The 21,141-nt window shown below is 36.1% G+C and overlaps 1 protein-coding gene across 2 annotated transcripts in view; it reads right to left on the bottom strand.

The window, feature by feature from the left end:
* SAMSN1 (SAM domain, SH3 domain and nuclear localization signals 1) overlaps nucleotides 1-21,141 on the bottom strand; it is a 98,957-nt gene that overhangs the window by 36,113 nt on the left and 41,703 nt on the right. For both annotated transcript variants that reach the window (XM_023227486.1, XM_023227485.1), the window contains exon 2: nucleotides 62-133. In XM_023227486.1, coding sequence (XP_023083254.1) covers nucleotides 62-133 — 72 coding nt within the window. The remainder of the gene's footprint in view (nucleotides 1-61; nucleotides 134-21,141) is intronic.

Below are 21,141 nucleotides of genomic sequence, written 5' to 3'. Positions count from 1 at the left end.
TCTTCATAATATTTCATAATGTGTTTGCGTAACATTCATAAAAATGGAATAAACTACCAACCTCAGTTGAATCATCTGGTTTTGATAAAGAATGATTCCGAAAACGATCGAAATTCCCAAAACTGCTGCTTCGCTATAAAATAGAAAAGAAAAAGGAAACTTAGAACTTGTTATTTTCACGGCCAAACTGATAAATATATTAGATTATAGTTTAATAAGCACCGTCTCTTGCAAATACAGGCTTTAAGAAGCTCTTCTCTCTGGAATATCCAAAAGCTGCGAAGATACACCTATTAACATTTTTATATTTACAGTTGATAAAACGTCTTCCTATGTTTTATGTTATAGTGTTAAGTAAGCACCTCAGAGAAAATCTTGGTTAAATTATTTTAAATTTTTGATTTTGATTTTGTTCTTTGAAGCAGCAGCTGAAGAATCCATGAATTCTAAAGCTTCTTGAAGTGAGCTAACCACAAACTTAACAGCATGTAGTACTAACCAACTAACCAATAAACAAATAACAACAACAACAAAACACACAAACAAAAAGCAAGCATCTGAGTAGATCCATCATTATGCCTCACAAAGATCAAGTTTGTTCACACACTGGGGCCTGTGGGGTGGAGGGCGGGGAGAGGGAGTGTATCAGGAAAAATAGCTAATGCATGATGGGCTTAATACCTAGGTGATGGGTTGACAGGTGCAGCAAACCACCATGGCACATGTTTACTTATGTAGCAAACCTGTACATCCTGCACATGTACCCCGAAACTTAAAATAAAAATGAAAATAAAAGATCAAGTTTATTAAAAAAAAAAAAAGAACATAAGTGCATTTTCTATTACCAACTCTTGATCATTTGAAATTCTCTGCTGGACATCAGAAAAAGAAGGCACACACAGAGGCTTATTAATAAATTGAACGCAGCATTTAGGTATGCACAGTCCAAGGCTGGGAGTAAAATGGAATTTTTCCACATTTAACATAGAATTACAATGAGACCTCTGGGTCCGTTTCATTCACTGTTTTGAGAAAAAGCTCAGTATGTTAATAGAAGATGTTGCCTTGAATACCTTTTGCTTACAAAGCTGAATTTTTATTATGCAACTCATTCTAGGCAGGTAATTACAAATAATTTCTGATAGTTGACAAAATAAATGAATCCCTTAAACACATTTTAAAATTCTTTAGAGTCATTGAGTCAAAAAATTGATATTTTCTCACTATCTAATTCTTTGCATTGTTTGGGATGGTGGATATCTGATGCTGTGTTCTTTGTGTACTCATAAACCCCGAGAATATTTTCTTTCTAAAGGACTTTATCTTATTTCAAGCTTATCATATTTTAAAACTAAACTGGTGGTACTGACATATAATCTGGTAATTTAGAAAATTAATAATGGGAGTCAGTATTCTATAAAGCCTTATACAACAAGGCCTCACTTAATGCTGTTGATAGGATCTTGGAAATTGCTACCTTAAGCAAAACCAGGTGTAATAAAATCCTCTTTACCATAGGCTGCTTGAAATAACAAGTTCAAATAACAAGTTCCTATGATCCATTTCTCGTCAGAAAAACATTATCAAATTTCTAAATAAAGAGCCAAACACTTCTAATGGTAAACACTGAAACAAATGCAATCCATACATACATTTAAGAAAAATTAAATTAAAAAATTAACATCATTATTTACCCAGTTATTCCAGCTCAGGGTTGCTGTGAGTGGCCAGAGCCTATCCCCACAACTCGGGACACAAGGGAGGAACCAGCCCTGGTCAGAGTGCTGTTCCATCGCAGGGCACGCTGAAGCCCACATCCACACTCACTCATTGTGGAACAACTTGGACACACCAATTGACCTGACATTCACTTCTTTGGGATGTGGGAGGAAACCCATATAGAAATGAGAAGATTGTGCAAACCCTGCAGTGACAGTGATCCTGGTCAGGAACTGACTTTTTTACTCCATCAATGTTATTATAACAAAATGATGTTGCAGAAAACGATGTTATTGGAGGACCTGCTGTATTGTCCTTTCAGAAATCACAGCCCGTTTCAGTAAAAGGCAGCTTCAAGGGCTCCTAGTCCCTGGAAGCTCTCATGCCTCCCTACCAGCTATCTTTGAAATTTTTTGTTTCCCTTTTAAATGAACTGAAATAAAAAGATCCTGACGTGTGACAAGGGGTTAGCTTGATAGACGGTGTGATACAGAATATTGCCCCAAGGATGATAGCTGTGTTAGACACAATTAACGCCTTTTGCTGACTGGCCACCCCTGCTGAGCAGGCCCTTCAGCCTGTGGTGAGAGGAGGTGAAACTGAGAAGGCTGAAACAGAACCACACTGGAAAATACAAAGTCTTCTTATGTAGTACTTACTAGCCTAGAGTGGCTTCTCAGAATATTAATCACTCCAACTTGCCTAGTAGGTGTTTCCATCTGGCCGCCATTGCTCAGCAATCACAGAAAGGAATTGAGCGTATTGTTGTCCAGCTTATAAATAATCTGAACACATGGAAATCTATTACTCTTTTTGATACTTAAAACCATTCTATGGCTGATTGGAGCCCATGCCCAAGGCAATTTTGTAGCCTACATATAGCCTGTTAAATATTAATGAGAGTTAGGGTATGATTTCCACAACTGGATAATGGGTCCTGTTGCACAGGAGGGCACAGAATAGACTTGCTTCAGCATTTTGCTACACTATCTTCTTCCATTAAGTAATCAATAGCCACCACCTTTTAAAATTAATTCTCCCCTTGTTATATCAATAAAGAAAAGCAGATTTAGGAGTCGTGGTTTAAGAAGAACACAGCACTATTACCCTGGGTTTTGTCAGTCATCTCATTGCTAATTACTCAATGGCTTTATGCCATGGGAGTGCATCAATCCATGTTAAGACACCCTTAAGAAAAAAATCTAAATATTTAAAAGAACATTTACATTTGTTCACTATTCTCTAGTTTAAAAGTTAGTAACTTTCTCAGATGGTATTATAATGTATAGATTATGGTTTATGACAAAAAAGGAATAACTTCTACTATGAGGTCTGGACAATGAACACATATATAACTTCTGTTCTGGTCAAGTTTTATGATAACAAGGTGAATTATATGGAAACAAAGCTTGCTTCCTAAATAATAGTACTTAATAAATGAGAATGTATTTCAATATTGGTAATGTTGCATTATATAATTGTAATGTATTAGACTTAGTAAATGTTATCAAGTTCTTATCAAGACAGAGTTATTATATAAACAAATAGCTGTCAAAAAGAAGAGGAGCTTAAATAAAAATGCTATATATATTTTAGGTAATTCTTTATGTCTGCTGACTTTGTATCATATTTACTCATTATACTCTACATAAACGTTTCCAGTCTTTCCTTATGCAATTAGAAGTGCATTTGTAAAATGGCACAATACCTATATAGGGAAATTTGGCAATATCAAGCAAAATTACATTTACATTTGCCCTCTGTCCCAAGAATTCCATTTCTAGATGTCTTTACCAGCAATACATTTGGATATGAATTGTTTACATTTCCACATTCACTGTAGCACTTTCATATTATCAAAAAACTGTAAAGCCTAATGTTCATCAAGAAGATATTGATTGAATAATGTATGGTACATCCACACAATGCAAAGATATGAAGCTCTAAAAAAGTAAATACATATTTTTATATGCAACAGAACAACCTGTAGGATAGAGTGTAAGTTGAAAAAGTAAAATGGAGAAGAGTGCAATATGTTTAAATACATCTAACGTCAAAATTCATTAGTTCATAAGGATACTAAAAAGAAAAATTCATCAGTTACATTGGGAAATGTTGTAACTATATTCTGAAAACTAATAAAGGGACAACTTAGGCATTTAATCTGCCTTTCCTGTATGAAACCTATTTCATCAACCAAATAGTTCATCCACTAAATAGTTGATGAGGGGAAATTGTTCTATATATGTTCATACTTCAGCTAATCAATTAAAAGTGATGAAATAATAAAATTATCATTTTGCAAACCCCTAATGCAATGTTGGATCCAGCCAATGATCATCAATGGTCACTAAAATCACACAAAAGGAGATAACCAGAGCATGTGCTTTGTGATGGAAGCATTAAATACAACTAATGAAATATTGTTTATAAGAAAGAAAGGAAGCAAGAAAGCAATCGCACCAAGCTCTGTATCTAGCTACCAGATTTAAGGAAAAAAAGAGACAGAGGAGCATGTTAAATGATACCAAGAAGATACAGTCAGTCGGAAAATATACAGACAAGAAAATACAGGACAAAACAACCGAGTTTCTTCAGCAAATCAATGTAAAGAAATTTTTAAAAAGAGTTAAAGTATAAACTAAGAGACTTCAGAAACATATCATCCAAATATAATCCATGAATCTTGTTTAAATATAGATCAAATAAACCACTATACCAAAAAAATCAAAAGACAACTGGGGAAATGTTTAAATGACTAGCTATTTGATGTTAAGGAAGTAATGTTACTCTCTTATTTACAATTTGAAATAACCTAGTGAGGAGCAGCAAATGTGTGGGCATGAGGAAGAAACACAATTGGTCATTCTTGAATAATTAGCTGGGCGGTGGATATATGGGGGGAGTATTTACTAATCTCTACTTTTACATATATTTAAAATTTTCCATAATAAATTGTTGGGTTATCAAAAGAAATATTCCTGTATAATAGCTAAAATGATATAAAAGTGAGTGGTTTCATAACTTTATTTATTTATTTACTTATTTTGAGACCGAGTCTCCCTCTGTCGCAGGCTGGAGTGCAGTGGCTCCATCTCGGCTCACTGCAACCTTTGCCTCCTGGGTTGAAGCAATTATCCTGCCTCAGCCTCCTGAATAGCTGGGAATACAGGTGTGTGCCACCCCACCCAGCTAATGTTTTTGTATTTTTAGCAGAGACAGGGTTTCACTGTGTTAGCCAGGCTGGTGTTGAACTCCTGACCTCAGGCAATTCACCCACCTTGGCCTCCCAAAGTTCTTGGATTTCAAGTGTGAGCCACCACGTCCAGCTGGTTTCATAACTTTAATAAGGAATCAATTTGTTTAAAAAAAAATCATAATATGGTTTAGGTCATGGTTGTTTGGAAGTACAGAAAGGGAAGAAAATAAAGTTGTGTTTCTTAAATTCATTTTAGTGCGACTAACTTTCTGATATAAATATGGGCCCTAGGATTGCTGTTTTCAAGATTACCTGCAATCACATGGTGCAGTTAACCTTCTTCCACATGGTCCACTTGGCTTACCCAAAAATAGTGCAGAAACAGGGTCAGCTGGGGTGTCTGAACACATTTGTGTATGTGTGTTTCCATGCAATCTAATGAGTAATATAAAATAACTTAAGAAGATTCTTTTTTTATTAGTCACCTCTCCAGTTTTGCAAAACAATCCCAATTATTACAGAATATTGTTTCATGATATAAAGCTGGCAGCATTCTTAGTTATCATCTAGCTCTTCTCAATAAGGAAACTGTTGAAACCAGAACTTGCAAAAAAATCCTTTTCAAAAATTCTCCACTCTGTTATACTCTCCCCTATGCCATTCCATTACAGAACATAGATCCTGTCTTCTCTCAAAGAGACTTGCTTTCTGAGCAGAATAAAAATTATGGCAGTTAGTTTGATAGGAAGAATGAAACTAACTAGGTTTCCTAGAATACTGACCAACCTGCATTTATGAGCATTAATGAAAATTAAAGGGTCTCTATGTAGAAATCTGAATCAAGCTTCTGATCAAAACCAGAAGAACTTGACCCTCATTTTCTTTCTTAGCCAGCTACTAACTTTGGGGGTCTTCAAATGAAATCTCATCTCCAGCATGACTTAATATTTGGGTAAGCTGCTGCTGGAAAAGTTTCACAGTCTATTTCAAAGAAAAAATTTGCATATGTAAGTCACACATCTGCAGTACTTTCTAATATATTGGCAAATTAAAAATTACACACACTCTCCCAACAAGTTCTCACCTCTTCTAAATACTGCACAAAGAGCGTTGGTTAGTAATATACTCAAAGATCAGAATTCTGTTTCAGCACACCCTTGTATGAATATTCTACTATAATAAAAGCTGAATCTCAATAAGCTTGTCAGCCTTTATCCAAAGGCACTCGAAGATTTAATTGTTCTAACTAACTCGGGTACTCAGATCTTTTGAAGAGTGAAACAAATTTAACTCACTTAAAATAATCCGTTAGAATTGCTTCAGTGTCATGTGGTGCCAGTGGAATACACTTCTGTGGGGTATCAGGAAACTGAAGGGTGAAAGACAACTACAGCTGTAAAGAAGTCTTCAACACTCACATTTTATCCTGGGATAAAGTCAACCCAAAGCTCAAACATATATCAATGCTTTAAATATTTTCAATGTACATCTGGATTCTAAGAACAAAAACTAGTCAGTCTACTGTATCTCTCTGGTTCAGTAGACTGCAAAACATCTTCAAGAAGTGCAGATTCTGACTCCACCATGGTTTTACAATGTTTTGTCAAAATTTCCATGCTAAAGAGTTGCTTTCAGAAGTTGATGTGACACTAAAAATGTTTTCTGCAAATTGAAACCATCTCAAAGATTACCTGAGGGAAAGAAACTAGAACTAAAAAAGAAAAATCAATGCAGAGTGATCCATAACCTCTAAAAGTGGTTATTCATACCAGCCTATTTTATGCAACAAAACAAGTTTGATGAGTAAAAAAGACTCAAAGGTACAACCATATCTCATACTTATTATTTACCTTGTCCCCATAGACTATAAATCATGCTACACTTCTGGGAATTGGGTAGAAATTATGATATTCTATTTTACTTGAAAGGAGTTCTTAAATAATATTTTGATATGTTTTAAATATTAAAATTAAATAATATTGTTACATGTTTTAAATATTGCTTTTTCAGGTAAAAAGCATAATATGGCCAAAGAATTGGTATCATCAATTCTTTAAAAATCTATTAAAAAGGAAATGAAAAGCTTTAGAAAATATGCCCATGATTACACTACCATGAACTGCTCAATTTGTTTTCCCTATTGTGAAACTTCTGCTTGGCCTACTCACTCCTACAAAATTATGTTATTGTGCACTTTCTATTCCTTCTCTCTCTTCTTCTCTAACTACTAAACCCATAAATAAGTACCACTAAAATAAATACTAAAATAAATAAATGGTACTTCTTGGTCCTCCTGGAATTCTTTCATTATGCCAACACTTCCTTCAAATTTTCAAGAATTTCCCCAGGGAACCCAATTACATGTCTGCCCCAGCCCATAAGGCACCCTCTGCCTGCCTCTGGCTGCAAGGCAGATAGATGTACTAGCAAAAAGCTCTATGCTTATGTCCTGCTCCCCTGAGGATCTGTTTTGGCCCAACCTCTGAACCCTTACCAGCCCCATTGGAAAATGGTATTTGCTCATTGCTCTCTTTGGAGAGTTTGGACACATAATGTAAAATGTAATGACCCACAAATGCACACTCTCCCAGCCTATACATGTATTCAATTCTTTCTCCAAACTTTATTGAAGGTATTTTTTTCATTACTTTTATTCAAGTATGCGCTAATTCCTGAACCAATGCATCAACTTTCAGATTATTTGTCCTCAAATTCTTGCCCCTTTAATCATCTAAAGTACCATGTCTCATCATCTCATTCTTCTTTCTGAAATGTAAAGCTTGCTCCACATTGCCATGACTGCTACCAAGAGCCTTCCATCTGCCCAACTCTATGCCATGCTATTTATCCGTAATTATTTCATGAGATAAACGCCATCCCCCTCTGAGTTAGGCATTAATTTCTCCAATTCACAGATGATGAGAACTGAGGCTCAGAGTGTTTAAACAGTTTTTCCTCAGTCAACAAAATGAGGCTCATACTGAGTATGAAGTGCGTTTGTGATTCTGTGTGGTGGCAGACAATGTTAGTCCATCTGATTTAGCAGAATTTCTAATACTTCTTGCTGGCCACTGTGGATGAACTCATTTATATCTCTGAGCTTTTGCTCCTACTGTTTTATCGTTCAAGGAATATTGGTCTTCTTTTATTCCACCTACTCAAACCCAGCCCATTCTTCGAGGACAGGATTAAGTCTCACCTCCCTTATGAAACCCTTTTCTGATGCCATTTTAGTGAACTTTCTAGTGCATATTGATTGTCCCTGTTATTACATGCTGTATCTCCAATGGACAAAAATCCTACAGTTGTGAGACTTGGGCAAAACCATGGCAAATGACAGATCCCACATTACTCATCAAGTTAAATGTCAAAAATCATACATCTCATAGTTACGCAAAAACAAATTAGAACTTAATCATGTTGCAACTAATGACAATAATTCGTTGATGTTTAAAGACCGTAAGGGTTTGCATCATGTAATTTAACATAAACACACTAAGTGACTTCTGTGGTTCAACTTAGTACTCAGTGTAAGCGCTGTCCGTATGAATAAATAAGAATCGGCCCTGAGAGAAATGTGTACTCTATTAGTGCCACGGACCAAATCATCCCAAAGCATAAGAGCTAAATAGAATCATGTTCAAATGAAAGATACACAAATATAGAATCAATTCCTATAAGCAGATTATATTCATATACAAAACAAAAGAAGTTAAAATGTATAGTAGATGTCAACTTGGAAATTTGCATTCATTCATTTACAAATACTTATTTGTATTAACTACTTAGTACCCGAAAGTCATTTTGTGTGCCTATGCCTATACCTACTTAATTTATAGTTTGTCTACAGAATGGTACACTAAAATAATCACAGATTTTGGGAGTAACATCAGCTGAAATCAATAGAATTTGAATTCACTTAACCATTTTCAAAAATTAGTAGATTTGTATAATTGTTTAATAATTGTATAATTGTTTAGTTTGTATAATAAACAAGAGTCTCTTTAGAAATAATCACCAAGTCTAAAGATTGTGATTGCTAAAGTTATGATATGTAACAAAAGTAGTGGAACATATGTTATGTATAAGATGGATCACTGGATGATAAAAAGTGTGTCTAGTATCTAATATAATTCTCTCCCAAACTTTCATAGGAGAGAAATAAATACTGTCTCTAGTAAACATAATCATTTAGGTCACTATAAATATGTTTTGTATTTGTTATAGGAATATTTCACTGGGATTTTTCATTGTCTGGATGAATTATCTCTCGAAACTAAAATTGGCAAAAAGTTTTCAATTCATGCACCAGCATGGATAGTTTGTCAAAGTTTCACGAAGAGCTGTGTTGAGAAGAGTACTAAAGCCACTTTCAGAGTTAAAAAGTCATGATTAACTGTGTCCACAGTGGTTACAGAAGATAGTGGGTGTTTCGGGGAAGAAGTGAGGAATTGCATTTGCCACCTCTATTCAAATCATTTCCCTGAGCAAATTTTGCATTACTAATTTTGTTATCTATGTACCTTGATACAGGGAGGGCAATTCAAAGGATGGATGACTCAAATTTTCAATTTACAAAAAATATATATTATTCTTCCATAAGTCTGGAAATTAACTGTCTGTTCTGTGCATGCATATTATATTGTTCTATTTATTACAGAATATTAAATAATATTTTAACTAGTCACATCATTATCAACTATTTTAATTCTATAACTAAACTTCAAAAACAAGTAATTCTACAAATAAATAATTCTGCCTAAATAATACTCCTGTATAGGATATGGCAAATAGACAAAAGGTAATATTGAAGATGATGGTTTAAAAAAGCAACTATTAGTTAAGAGAAGAATAACTTTGAATATTGATCTCAATAGACTTTACTACATTAACCATAAATTTAAATACCAAATTTATTCTGGCTTTTGTAATAAGTGACTGATTTTTCTATTTGTTGATACATATGATAAGATTTATCATATGTATTTTGTATAGTGTCATTAATCTAAAAGACAAACTATTAAAAGTGTAAAAGAGAAATTATGTCTATTCAATTTTATCTTCAAAGGAGTTAGAAAAACCCAAAAGTAACTTATTATTAGCTAAGTTAAATTGAGCAATTTCTTTCAGGATCGTAGATATAAGCTTTTTTTTTTTTTTTTTTTTTTTTTTTTTTTTTTTTTTTTTTTTTTTTCTCTTTTCAATAGTCAGAGAGAGAGGAAATCTTGAAAACTTTTTATTATTATCTAACATGATGGAAGAATATGCAGTACAGCTCCAAAACTTTTAAACATATGTGATAATTGAGTATGTTAACAAAACTTTAGTTTCCTGAAATATTTCCTAACAGTTTACCCATCTCATCTTTACACTACTAAATTCCAGTCACTCCAGTTTTTAAAATAAAATAAAATTATCACCAAGAGGCAAATATTTATAGTACCCATAACTTTGAAATTATGATTAAATAAAGATGTAAAAATTAAGTTGGGAAAACAAAATCCTTTTAACCAACTTTCCCATCTAATTACCTGGAACAAAAACTCCCTTTCACTTCCGTGAGTCTTAAAAGTCCTCTGCAAACACATGGAACCAACCCAAATGTCCATCAATGACAGACTGGATTAAGAAAATGTGGCACATATACACCATGGAATATTATGCAGCCATAAAAAAAGGATGAGTTCGTGTCCTTTGTAGGGACATGGATGAAGCTGGAAACCATCATTTTCAGCAAACTATTGTAAGGACAGAAAACCAAACACCGCAAGTTCTCACTCATAGGTGGGAATTGAACAATGAGAACACCTGGACACAGGAAGGGGAACATCACACACCGGGAACTGTTCTGGGGTGGGGGGCAGTGGGGAGGGATAGCATGAGGAGATATACCTAATGTAAATGACGAGTTAATGGGTGCAGCACACCAACACGGCACATGTATACATATGTAACAAATCTGCACCGTTGTGCACATGTACCCTAGAACTTAAAGTATAATTAAAAATATATATAAAATAAAACGACAACAACAACAAAAAGTCCTCTGCATTCACTTGGCCTCTGGGTACAGAGTAGCCTTCCGAAATGTCTGCCCAGGGGATATTTTAGTCATTTCGCGATCTCCTTGAACACAAGTAATGACAAACAATAAGCTAATTCTCAAAAAGTTTTCTTTTTTTTTTTTGAGTCATTTTTACTACTTTTAAATGAGTGTGTTTGATGCATGATTTTGGGCCCCCTGATTAATGGTCATCGCCAGCCCAGCTTCTGGAGTTGTAATGTTTCCGTGAGCGGAATCCCTCCAGCAGAGCTCGACCATTAATCCAGTGGCATATGTCAGCTCAGCAGAGCAAGGTCACTCTTCTGCTTCAAGGGGAACCTTTTTAGAAATAATAAAACTGACAGAAAGTTCTTTTTTGCATGCTTTATGCCACCTGAGGTTGAGTGCTGCAGTTAATATCATAAAGCTTATAAACATTCCCATTGCAGGCAGCACCCACTGCGGCTAGTCTTAGAAATTTAAACGCTTTTTTTCTTGGTAAGAACAGACATGTTTATGTGGGGCAAATATATGGTATGTAATCCCAAACAGGGGAAGAATGGGTGGGAAAATAAAACAGTAAGTTCATGTTAGGATGTTTGGAAGAGATGATCGTGTCCTGTAACTATTTTTATTTTCAATTACATTTATTTACCTTTCAGCAAACTGGGATTTGGTTAGATGAATATTTCAGTCTATTGAGGGGGTTAATAGCAGAGTTGAAATGTAAGAGTAGTGGTAAAAATAAACTCAGTTTGTAATCACTCCTTGGCCTATAATGTAATGTTCAATAATTATAGAACACTTATCTCTGAAGGAACTGTATTTTTAAAGTCATAAACATTTGTTTTATTGGTAATGACTTTTTCATAATTGATAAATAAATACAGTGAGATAGTCACAATCTTAAAGTTGAAATTTTTAGATGTCCTAACATACAAATTAAACAAAAGATAAAAGATGATTGCTAGGTAATAACTAACAATGTAAAGAAACTATAATCATAAGTATTACAAAATGTATATATTTAATATTTTATTACTTTTATTATTTATTTATTTATTGAGACAGGGTCTCTTGCTCTGTTGCCGAGACTGGAGTGTGGTGATGTGACAATAGCTCATCATAACCTTGAACTCAAGGCTCAAGCAATCTCCTGCTTCAGCCTCTTGACTAGCTGGGACTACAGATGTGCACCACTATGCTCAGCTAATTTTTTTTGTTTTTTATTTTTTGTAGAGACAAAGTCTCACTATGTTGCCCAGGCTGGTCTTGAACTCCTGTCAAGCGATCCTCCCACTTCAGCCTCCCAAAGCACTGGGATTACAGGGGTGAGTCACCCTGCCCAGCCACTTTTATTTAATTAAAAGTATCAGTAGCATAACTGTAACTACGTAAAGTATTCAGGGGGAAAAAAAAAAAACGAGAAAATTCCAATTTGCTCTTTTTAACCAAATACTGAGACTAATGCTGTATCACTCTGTAGATTTTGATACAAAGTAAATTTGACTTGACTCTTACTCCAGGAATTTAAGTTGTTAAAACTATTTAAAAAAATGATAAAGAAACTTAGTGATTTAATTGTATTCATTTTCCTTTTGTAGAGAAAATGTACTTGGAAGTGAAGTCAGTTAGCAACTTAGTTCAATCCTTCTAGGAAGCCAATAAGTTGGTCAGGTATCATGTACCTATGGCCAGGGTCAGGCCCTCACCTCAACAAGTATGGGAACTTTATTTTTTAAGCATGCAGAAATATACAACTTCAAGGCAAGTAATTCATAAACCAAACAGATAAGATATCAAAAATGGCAATACTAACCAAGCAAGCATTGATTTGCTGTGAGAAATTCATCTGCCAGGAAAAATGCATATTCATGTTGACTGATCAAAAAATTGTTTCTCCTGGAAGAAACACTACACGGGACACCAGATCATTGCTGGAAGTTTGTTTGATTCATGTAGTGGTCACAGTAAAGTCAATTAAGTGGTATTAAGACTAGATACATGAAGTTATCCTAGCCTTAGGTACACATCTCACCTAAGGGGAGAAGTCTGTCCAGCCAAGTGAGATATTTGTTTCAGCTGTTTTGCATTATTTGCAGACACAGTGGCAAATGTCTACTCTCCCACACATTTCTAGGCTGTCTGCAAACAACACCTTTTTGCTAATACTTTTTTTCCTTAAGGCAGATTACACTACAATGTTTGATTATTTTGATTCTAGGAATGGTTACTTTGTTTTGATGTGGGTGTTACGCAGATCTTTATCACCGATCCATTTACAAACTAACTTCTGGAGTAGGCTACTTCTGTAGATGACTAATATTATCCATTAGTCATTTCACACTCATTATACATATATTGAGAAATCACTACTATGTTCTATACTATCAATGTTTTCAGTGGTAGCCAAAGTGCAATAAAAAGCACATGGAATCTGAAAGTCAGGTAGACTGAGTTCAATCCCTCTTGAATCCTCAACAAAAATCCCAGGGATACAAATATGAGTAAAATACATCTGCTGATCCTCTGTTTTTGATGGTGAATGTAGTTGGGAGCACATACTGAAAAACTATAAGTTAAAAAACCAAAAAACAAAACAAAACAAAAAAAAAAAAAAAAAACAAGGAAACATGAAACAAGCACTATGAAAATAGAAAGGAGGGAGAGATTATTAAGTGGACATGTACTACCAGCTTGGAAGCTTACATATGGTAATTTACTTAATTCTCACATCAACCCTGTGTGACATGCTTTAAGACTTCCCCTTTTCCCGATTACCACAACGAGGCTCAAGAGGCTTAAGAAAATGTTCAAAGTCTCCTGGTTAAGAAATATCAAAGTAAGAAATTCACACTCAGGTCTCTATGCCTTTAGTTCACGTTGTCTACTGCTCTGCCAGACTGTCCCTAATATACTGTGCTGGGGTAACTGATGGAGGCTTTCTTGAGGAAGTGACAGTCCACCTATACATTCTAATAGATTGGGAAAAAAAGTACAGAGCATTTTAGGCTAAGAGAAGCACACACAGAAATGTATGAGAGTGGTCAGATCATCAGGAGCATGGGTATGATCTACCAACCAAACCAGAAGATCTGGTATTAGGGCCCAGACACAGGTATTTTTGTAAAACACCCCAGATGATTTTAATATTAGGTTGGTGCAAAAGTAATCATGGTTTTTGCTATTGTTTTTAATACGCAGCCAGAAAGCACTGGTGAAGGGGGTCAAACAGATGTTTTACTTTTTAGTTTTCAAATGATTCCTAATAGAGGCCTAGTGGGTTGTGGCAGAGTTACATTTGGTTGGGAGGAAGGAAAGAATAACAAACACTGCAGAGTGTAGGTAAAGGCAGTCAAGTCAAATGTGGGGCTGGCAGCATTAAGGGACTGGTCAACTGGAAGTGGAGAAAGATCTAGAGTCATTGGAAGGAAGGAAGGAAGCAACTAAAATCCTAATCCTTACTTCTAACTAGTACAAGCTCGCGGACTTTGTTATGAGCTGAATTAACTCCCACAAATTCATATGTTTGAAGCCCTAACACCTTGTACTCAGACCTTGACTTTATTTGGATATAGAGCCTTTAAAGAGAAAATCAAGTAAAAAATGTGACCATTAGCGTAGGACCTAATCCATTCCTACTGGTGTCCTTATAAGATGATGTTTGGACACACAGAGAGAGACATCAGGAGCACACAGGCCCAGACGAAGAGGCAGTAGAAGGGCAGCCTTCTACAGGTCAAAAAGAAAAGCCCAGAACAGATCCTTCCCTGAAAGCTCTCTGTGAAACCAACCCTGCCAGCGCCTTGATCTTGGATTTCCAACCTCCAGAAGTGTGAGCAAGTAGATTCCTGTTGTTAAAGCCACTCAGAGTCTGGTATTTTGTTATGGCAGCCCTAGCAAACTAATACAGACTAGGTGAAGGAAGGAGGGGGACTTAGCCAGCTGTGGTGACAAATGGCTCTCTTTATCTATGCAAGAATCACTTCTTCTACCAACAGAGACAGTTTAAAATCTTCTGCTATTATTAATCAATTTTTAATGGAGGACATTTTTGTTCCCTACTAAGAAGCTATATGAATGTCTTGTTTCTGAAAGTTCATCAAAATCTTTAACACTCGAAAGGAAGAGAAATGGATCAGTTTGGTAAGGCCAAATTTGGAAACAGATATGCAAAGCATGGACTTGATTCCATTATTGTAAACAAACACACAAACCAAAAAAAACCTCAGTTTTCAGGGATTTTGAAACCATTTATCTCCAAAGCAAGGCAAAGAAAGACTAAAGAGATAAGTCTGACTAAATTGATTTTTAACAAATTCAGCATCTTGGTAGTCAAGATAGTGACTTTATAATGCTTCTTAAAAAATACAATGTCCAAGTTTCCAAACAAAGGGGAGGCTACGCTTCTGTCATTTCTCTAGCTATTCATCTCCTGATCTTTCTCAATATTATTTGAACACTTTTCAAGTATAGCTAATATATTTGGCCCCAAACCTTTTGCTACCTGCTTGGGATAAAACTTGATTACAGATTCATATTCTATAAAATGGAAGCGCTAAAATGAACTAGTGCTTTGTTTGGAGAGAAGTGGTGAAGGCTAAAAATTATTTAAAAGGTCCACTACAAATTAAAACCCAATGGAAAATTATATGTTTAAGAAAGAAGAAGAAACCTTTGGAAGGTGAGACATCAATTTTGGGGTGAATTTCTGGTGGCTGTAAACAATGGAATGAGGCCATTTCTCCTTGGAAGGCAAGCACCGACTGGAAGCAAGAATGGGACAGGACAGTGGAAACTTTCTGTTTGCTGTTTTTAGACTGCATGTGGTAAGTTTCCTATAAATATCCAAATGGATACGATAAGTACAAATATATCCCAAATTTAGAGTCTTCTCACCATCCAAGTCAGCTGGGCCATTCTTTTGTCTGAACCACAGTTATCCCTTGCCTGGTTTCTGCAATAGTCTCTTAACTGGTCTCGCTCCCTTCAGTATATTTGAAACACAAAGCCGAAATAAACCAACTAAACCGTAGGCCAGATTCTGTCACTTCTCAAAAATCATTCAATACTAGCTAAAATTCTTTTAATGGCCTAGAACGCTCTCTGTGATCCAGCTCTCAGTGGCTGCTCTCCCCGCCCCGTGTACACTGCTCCACTGCTTCTCAAACACACCAGAGACAGTCCCATTTCAAGACCTTTGCACTTGCTCTTCCCTCTGCCCAGAGTAGTTTCCTTCACCAATCCCAAGACCAGCTCCTTCACTTTCTTCCAGTCCTGTCTCCAATGCCCCATTCTCACCAAGGCTTCTCTAGTTCTTCATATTTCAAATCTTCCTTTTCTGTTAATTTTTTTTTTCTTCTTGACACCTATGATTATCTAGCATACTGTATATTTAACTTCTTTATCCTATTTATTGCCTGTCATCCCCAGTAAATATAAGTCCTATTAAAGCAGAGATCTTTGTTTTCTTCACCTTGGTATCTCCAGTGTATTGTCCATAATAAGCATTTAATAGACATTTGTGGCACTGAAGGATAAATTAATGAATGAATGCATGGATTAGTGAATTAACTTTTAAGTCTTTTGTAAAGCAGAAAAAAGTGCTGCCAGGTTGGAAAACTTTAAAAATTCTTGATGCCCAGTCACATTTTATGTTAGGTAAATAAGAATATTTGGGGATGGAACCCAATAATCAGTATTTTTTTTAAAGCTCTTCAGTGATTCAAATGTTCAGCCTAGGCTCCAAAAACCATCGACTTAGAGCCTCATTTCCAAATTTTGAAGTGCTCACAGAACTGCTAAGTATCTTGTTAAAATGTATGTTTTAATTTCATAGGCCTGGGGCAGACTGGAAAATGCACATTACTAACAAGCTCCTGGAATGCCAGGCTGTTGCTCTGTAGGACCATAATGAGTATCAAGTCCTTAGATTCAAGTCAGCCTTGATGAACCTTGAGATACGTTTTAACATGTTCTAGACTCCATTTTCTCCTGACTTGTCTTATTTGGTTTTATCTTTGCATTATAGTTTATAAAAAATATTTTTTTAAATGCTACATAAACACAAAAATGAAGACAACCTTTTGAGAGATCTGGTTTTTTTGTTTTGTTTTGTTTTTGGAGGAGACGGAGGTAATAAGTAGAAGTTAAAATAAATATTTATTTATAGCCACCATTTTTTAAAGGGGAAAAGAGTAAATCTAACATATTACCTGCATTTTATATCACATATTTTATTCCAGAAAACTCTGTTTGTAAAGGCAAACATTCAACAAAAATTGTACCCCAGATGAAGAAGTAATGGAGAGTAGGAGGGGAGACACACAGGGTTAGAAGCAGAAAGTTGTGCCATAAATCCCAAATCTTTTAACTTGGGGAAAATATTTTGCATCTACAGGGCTTTTTTCTTCTTTGTAAATTGGAGATAAAAATAATGTCTATCTCATGGGGTTTTGAGAATATTAAATATAATAATGAACATGAGCATCTTGGACAAGTGCCTGGCAGCAAGTAAGCAGCAGTGCATATAAATACTGCTTCTCTTTCTCGTACCTGGTTAGATAAGAGTTAAAAATGTATCTTAGGAGTCTTGATACTAAAAAAACAGTGAAGAAAGCTCTTTAATAGCACAACTATGTGTCATCCTTGTCTAGGAGCATAAATTTGCACAGCAGGCAGTGCAGTGAAAACAGCTCATAATCAACTCATCACCTCTCATCATTGCTAGGATCAAATGCAAATGGGAAAGAATGCCACTTCAGTCATTGCTAGTGAAAATTAGCATCTGTGACACTAATGGTGTCTCATTTAGTATGCACTTTAGATTAAAAAGAATGGTTTAAAAAAGGCTGTTTCCAGAACTGTCATTATTTTAACGTTTCCCTCAAAAATAACAATGGTACTTGAATCTCCTTTACTCAAAGAAAAACCAGCTAAAATTTGTTAACACAGATCATTAATCCATGCCAAGTAAAGGCCAAAATGTTTGTGAGATCCATGTCTTTCCATTTTCAAAGTTTCTACCATATTCTTTAACCTGGACCAAGGTCTACCCTTAGATAACAATGGGATTCTTTAATAACATGAGTATTTTAGAGTTCTTAACATAAAGTTTAAAATGAGTTAGAGTTGTACGTATACACAAACATTTTTACACACATATTAACAGATTTGCTACAAAGAAACAAAAAGACAGGGATGCCCTCACTCACCACTCCTATTCAATATGGTTTTGGAAGTTCTAGTCAGGGCAATCAGGCAGGAGCAAGAAATAAAGGTATTCAATTAGGAAAAGAGGAAGTCAAATTGTCCATGTTTGCAGATGACATGATTGTATATTTAGAAAACCCCATTGTCTCAGCCCCAAATCTCCTTAAGCTGATAAGCAACTTCAGAAAACGTTCAGGATACAAAATCAATATGCAAAAATCACAAGCATTCCTATATACCAATAACAGACGACAGCCAAGTCATGAGTGAACTCCCATTCACAATTGCTTCAAAGGGAATAAAATACCTAGGAATCCAACTGACAAGGGACGTGAAGGTCCTCTTCAAGGAGGACTACAAACCACTGCTCAGCGAAAGAAGAGGACACAAACAAATGGAAGAACATCCCATGCTCATGGATAGGAAGAATCAATATCGTGAAAATGGCCATACTGCCCAAGGTAATTTACAGATTCAATGCCATCCCCATCAAGCTACCAATGACTTTCTTCACAAAATTAGAAAAAACTACTTTAAAGTTCATGTAGAACCACGAAAAGCCCACATACTAAGCCAAAAGAACAAAGCTGGAGACATCACACTACCTGATTTCAAACTATACTACAAGGCTACAGTAACCAAAACAGCATGGTACTGGTACCAAAACAGAGATGTAGACAAATGGAACAGAATGGAGACCTCAGAAACAACACCACCCATCTACAACCATCTTATCTTTGACAAACCTGACAAAAACAAGCAACGGGGAAAGGATTCCCTATTTAATAAACGGTGCTAGGAAAACTGGCTAGCTATATGTAGAAAGCTGAAACTGCATCCCTTCCTTACACCTTATGCAAAAATTAATTCAAGATGGATTAAAGACTTAAATGTTAGACATAAAACCATAAAAACCCTAGAAGAAAACCTAGGCAATACCATTCAGGACATAGGCATAGGCTTCATGACTGAAACAACAAAAGTAATAGCACAAAAGTCAAAATTGACAAATGGGATCTAATTAAACTAAAGAGATTCTGCACAGCAAAAGAAACTACCACCAGAGTGAACAGGCAATCTACAGAATGGGAGAAAATTTTTGCAATCTACCCATCTGACAAAGGGCTAATATCCAGAATCTCCAAAGAACTTAAACAAATTTAGAAGAAAAAAAGTAAACAACCCCATCAACAAGTGGGCAAAGGATATGAACAGACATTTCTCAAAAGAAGACATTTATGCAGCCAACAGGCACGTGGAAACATGCCCATCATCACTGGCCATCAGAGAAATGCAAATCAAAACCGCAGTGAGATACTATCTCACACCAGTTAGAATGGCGATCATTAAAAAGTCAGGAAGCAACAGGTGCTGAAGAAGAGGGTGTGGAGAAATAGGACTGCTTTTACACTGTTGGTGGGACTGTAAACTAGTTAAACCATTGTGGAAGACAGTGTGGCGATTCCTCAAGGATCTAGAACTAGAAATACCATTTGATCCAGCCATCCCATTACTGGGTATATGACCAAAGGATTATAAATCACGCTACTATAAAGACACATGCACACGTATGTTTATTGTGGCACTATTCACAATAGGAAAGACTTGGAACCAACCCAAATGTCCATCAGTGATAGACTGGATTAAGAAAATGTGGCACATATACACCATGGAATACTATGCAGTCATAAAAAAGGATGAGTTCATGTCCTTTGTAGGGACATGGATGCAGCTGGAAACCATCATTCTGAGCAAACTGTCTCAAGGACAGAAAACCAAACACCACATGATCTCACTCATAGGTGGGAATTGAACAATGAGAACACTTGGACGCAGGGCGGGGAACATCACACACCAGGGCCTGTTGTGGGGTGGGAGGAGGGGGGAAGGGGGAGGGATAGCATTAAGAGGAATACCTAATGTTAATGAGGAGTTAATGGGTGCAGCGCACCAACATGGCACATGTATACATATGTAACAAACCTGCACATGTACCCTAGAACTTAAAATAAAAAAAGAAAGAAAGAAAAAACAAACAAAATCCTGTTAAAAAAAAAAAAGAAAAGAAAAGTACATAGCTCGGGTGAGTATCCATACTTGAACCAAGCTGTATGTAGTAGACCAAGGGTGTATTACCCTGTAGCCCCATGATGGCTTTGGATGTGGCCGAACACTAATTCATAAACTTTCTTAAAACATTGCAAGACTTTTTTGTGATTTTTTTTGTTTTTGTTTTTGCTTTTCTTTCTTTTTTTTTTTTTTTTTAGTTCATAAGTTATCCTTAGTGTTAGTGTATTTTATATGTGGCCCAAGAAAATTCTTCTTCTTCCAGTGTGGCCCAGGAAAGCCAAAAGATTAGATACCTCTAGAGTAGACTGAAGAAACTTCTTTCACTTTACAAATATTTACTGAGAGTCTACTACATTGAAAGTATTATGCTAGCTGCAGAGGGAAGATGTGTGGTGCTTACTTCAATATTAGGTCATTTTTAAAAATATTTGAAGATTAAGAAAGTTGTTGGCCTGGACAACCTAGCGAAACCCCCATGTCTACAAAGAATGTAAAGATTAGCTGAGTGTGGTGGTGCAGGACTGTGATCCCAGCTACTTGGGAGGCTGAGGCAGGAGAGTCACATGAGCCCAGGCAGGCTGACACTACAGTGAGTGGTGATTGTGCCTGCACTTCAGCCTGGGTAGCAGAGGGAGAACCTGAAGAAAGAGGGAAAGGGGCCGGCGCGGTGGCTCAAGCCTGTAATCCCAGCACTTTGGGAGGCCGAGACGGGCGGATCACGAGGTCAGGAGATCGAGACCATCCTGGCTAACACTGTGAAACCCCGTCTCTACTAAAAAATATAAAAAAACTAGCCGGGCGAGGTGGCGGGCGCCTGTAGTCCCAGCTACTCGGGAGGCTGAGGCAGGAGAATGGCGTAAACCTGGGAGGCGGAGCTTGCAGTGAGCTGAGACCGGCC

Source organism: Piliocolobus tephrosceles, chromosome 19 (genome assembly GCF_002776525.5).
Source record: "Piliocolobus tephrosceles isolate RC106 chromosome 19, ASM277652v3, whole genome shotgun sequence".
Taxonomy (NCBI): Eukaryota; Metazoa; Chordata; class Mammalia; order Primates; family Cercopithecidae; genus Piliocolobus; species Piliocolobus tephrosceles.
The sequence above is the reverse complement of the archived record's forward strand: the minus strand, read 5'-3'. Positions and strand labels throughout refer to the sequence as shown.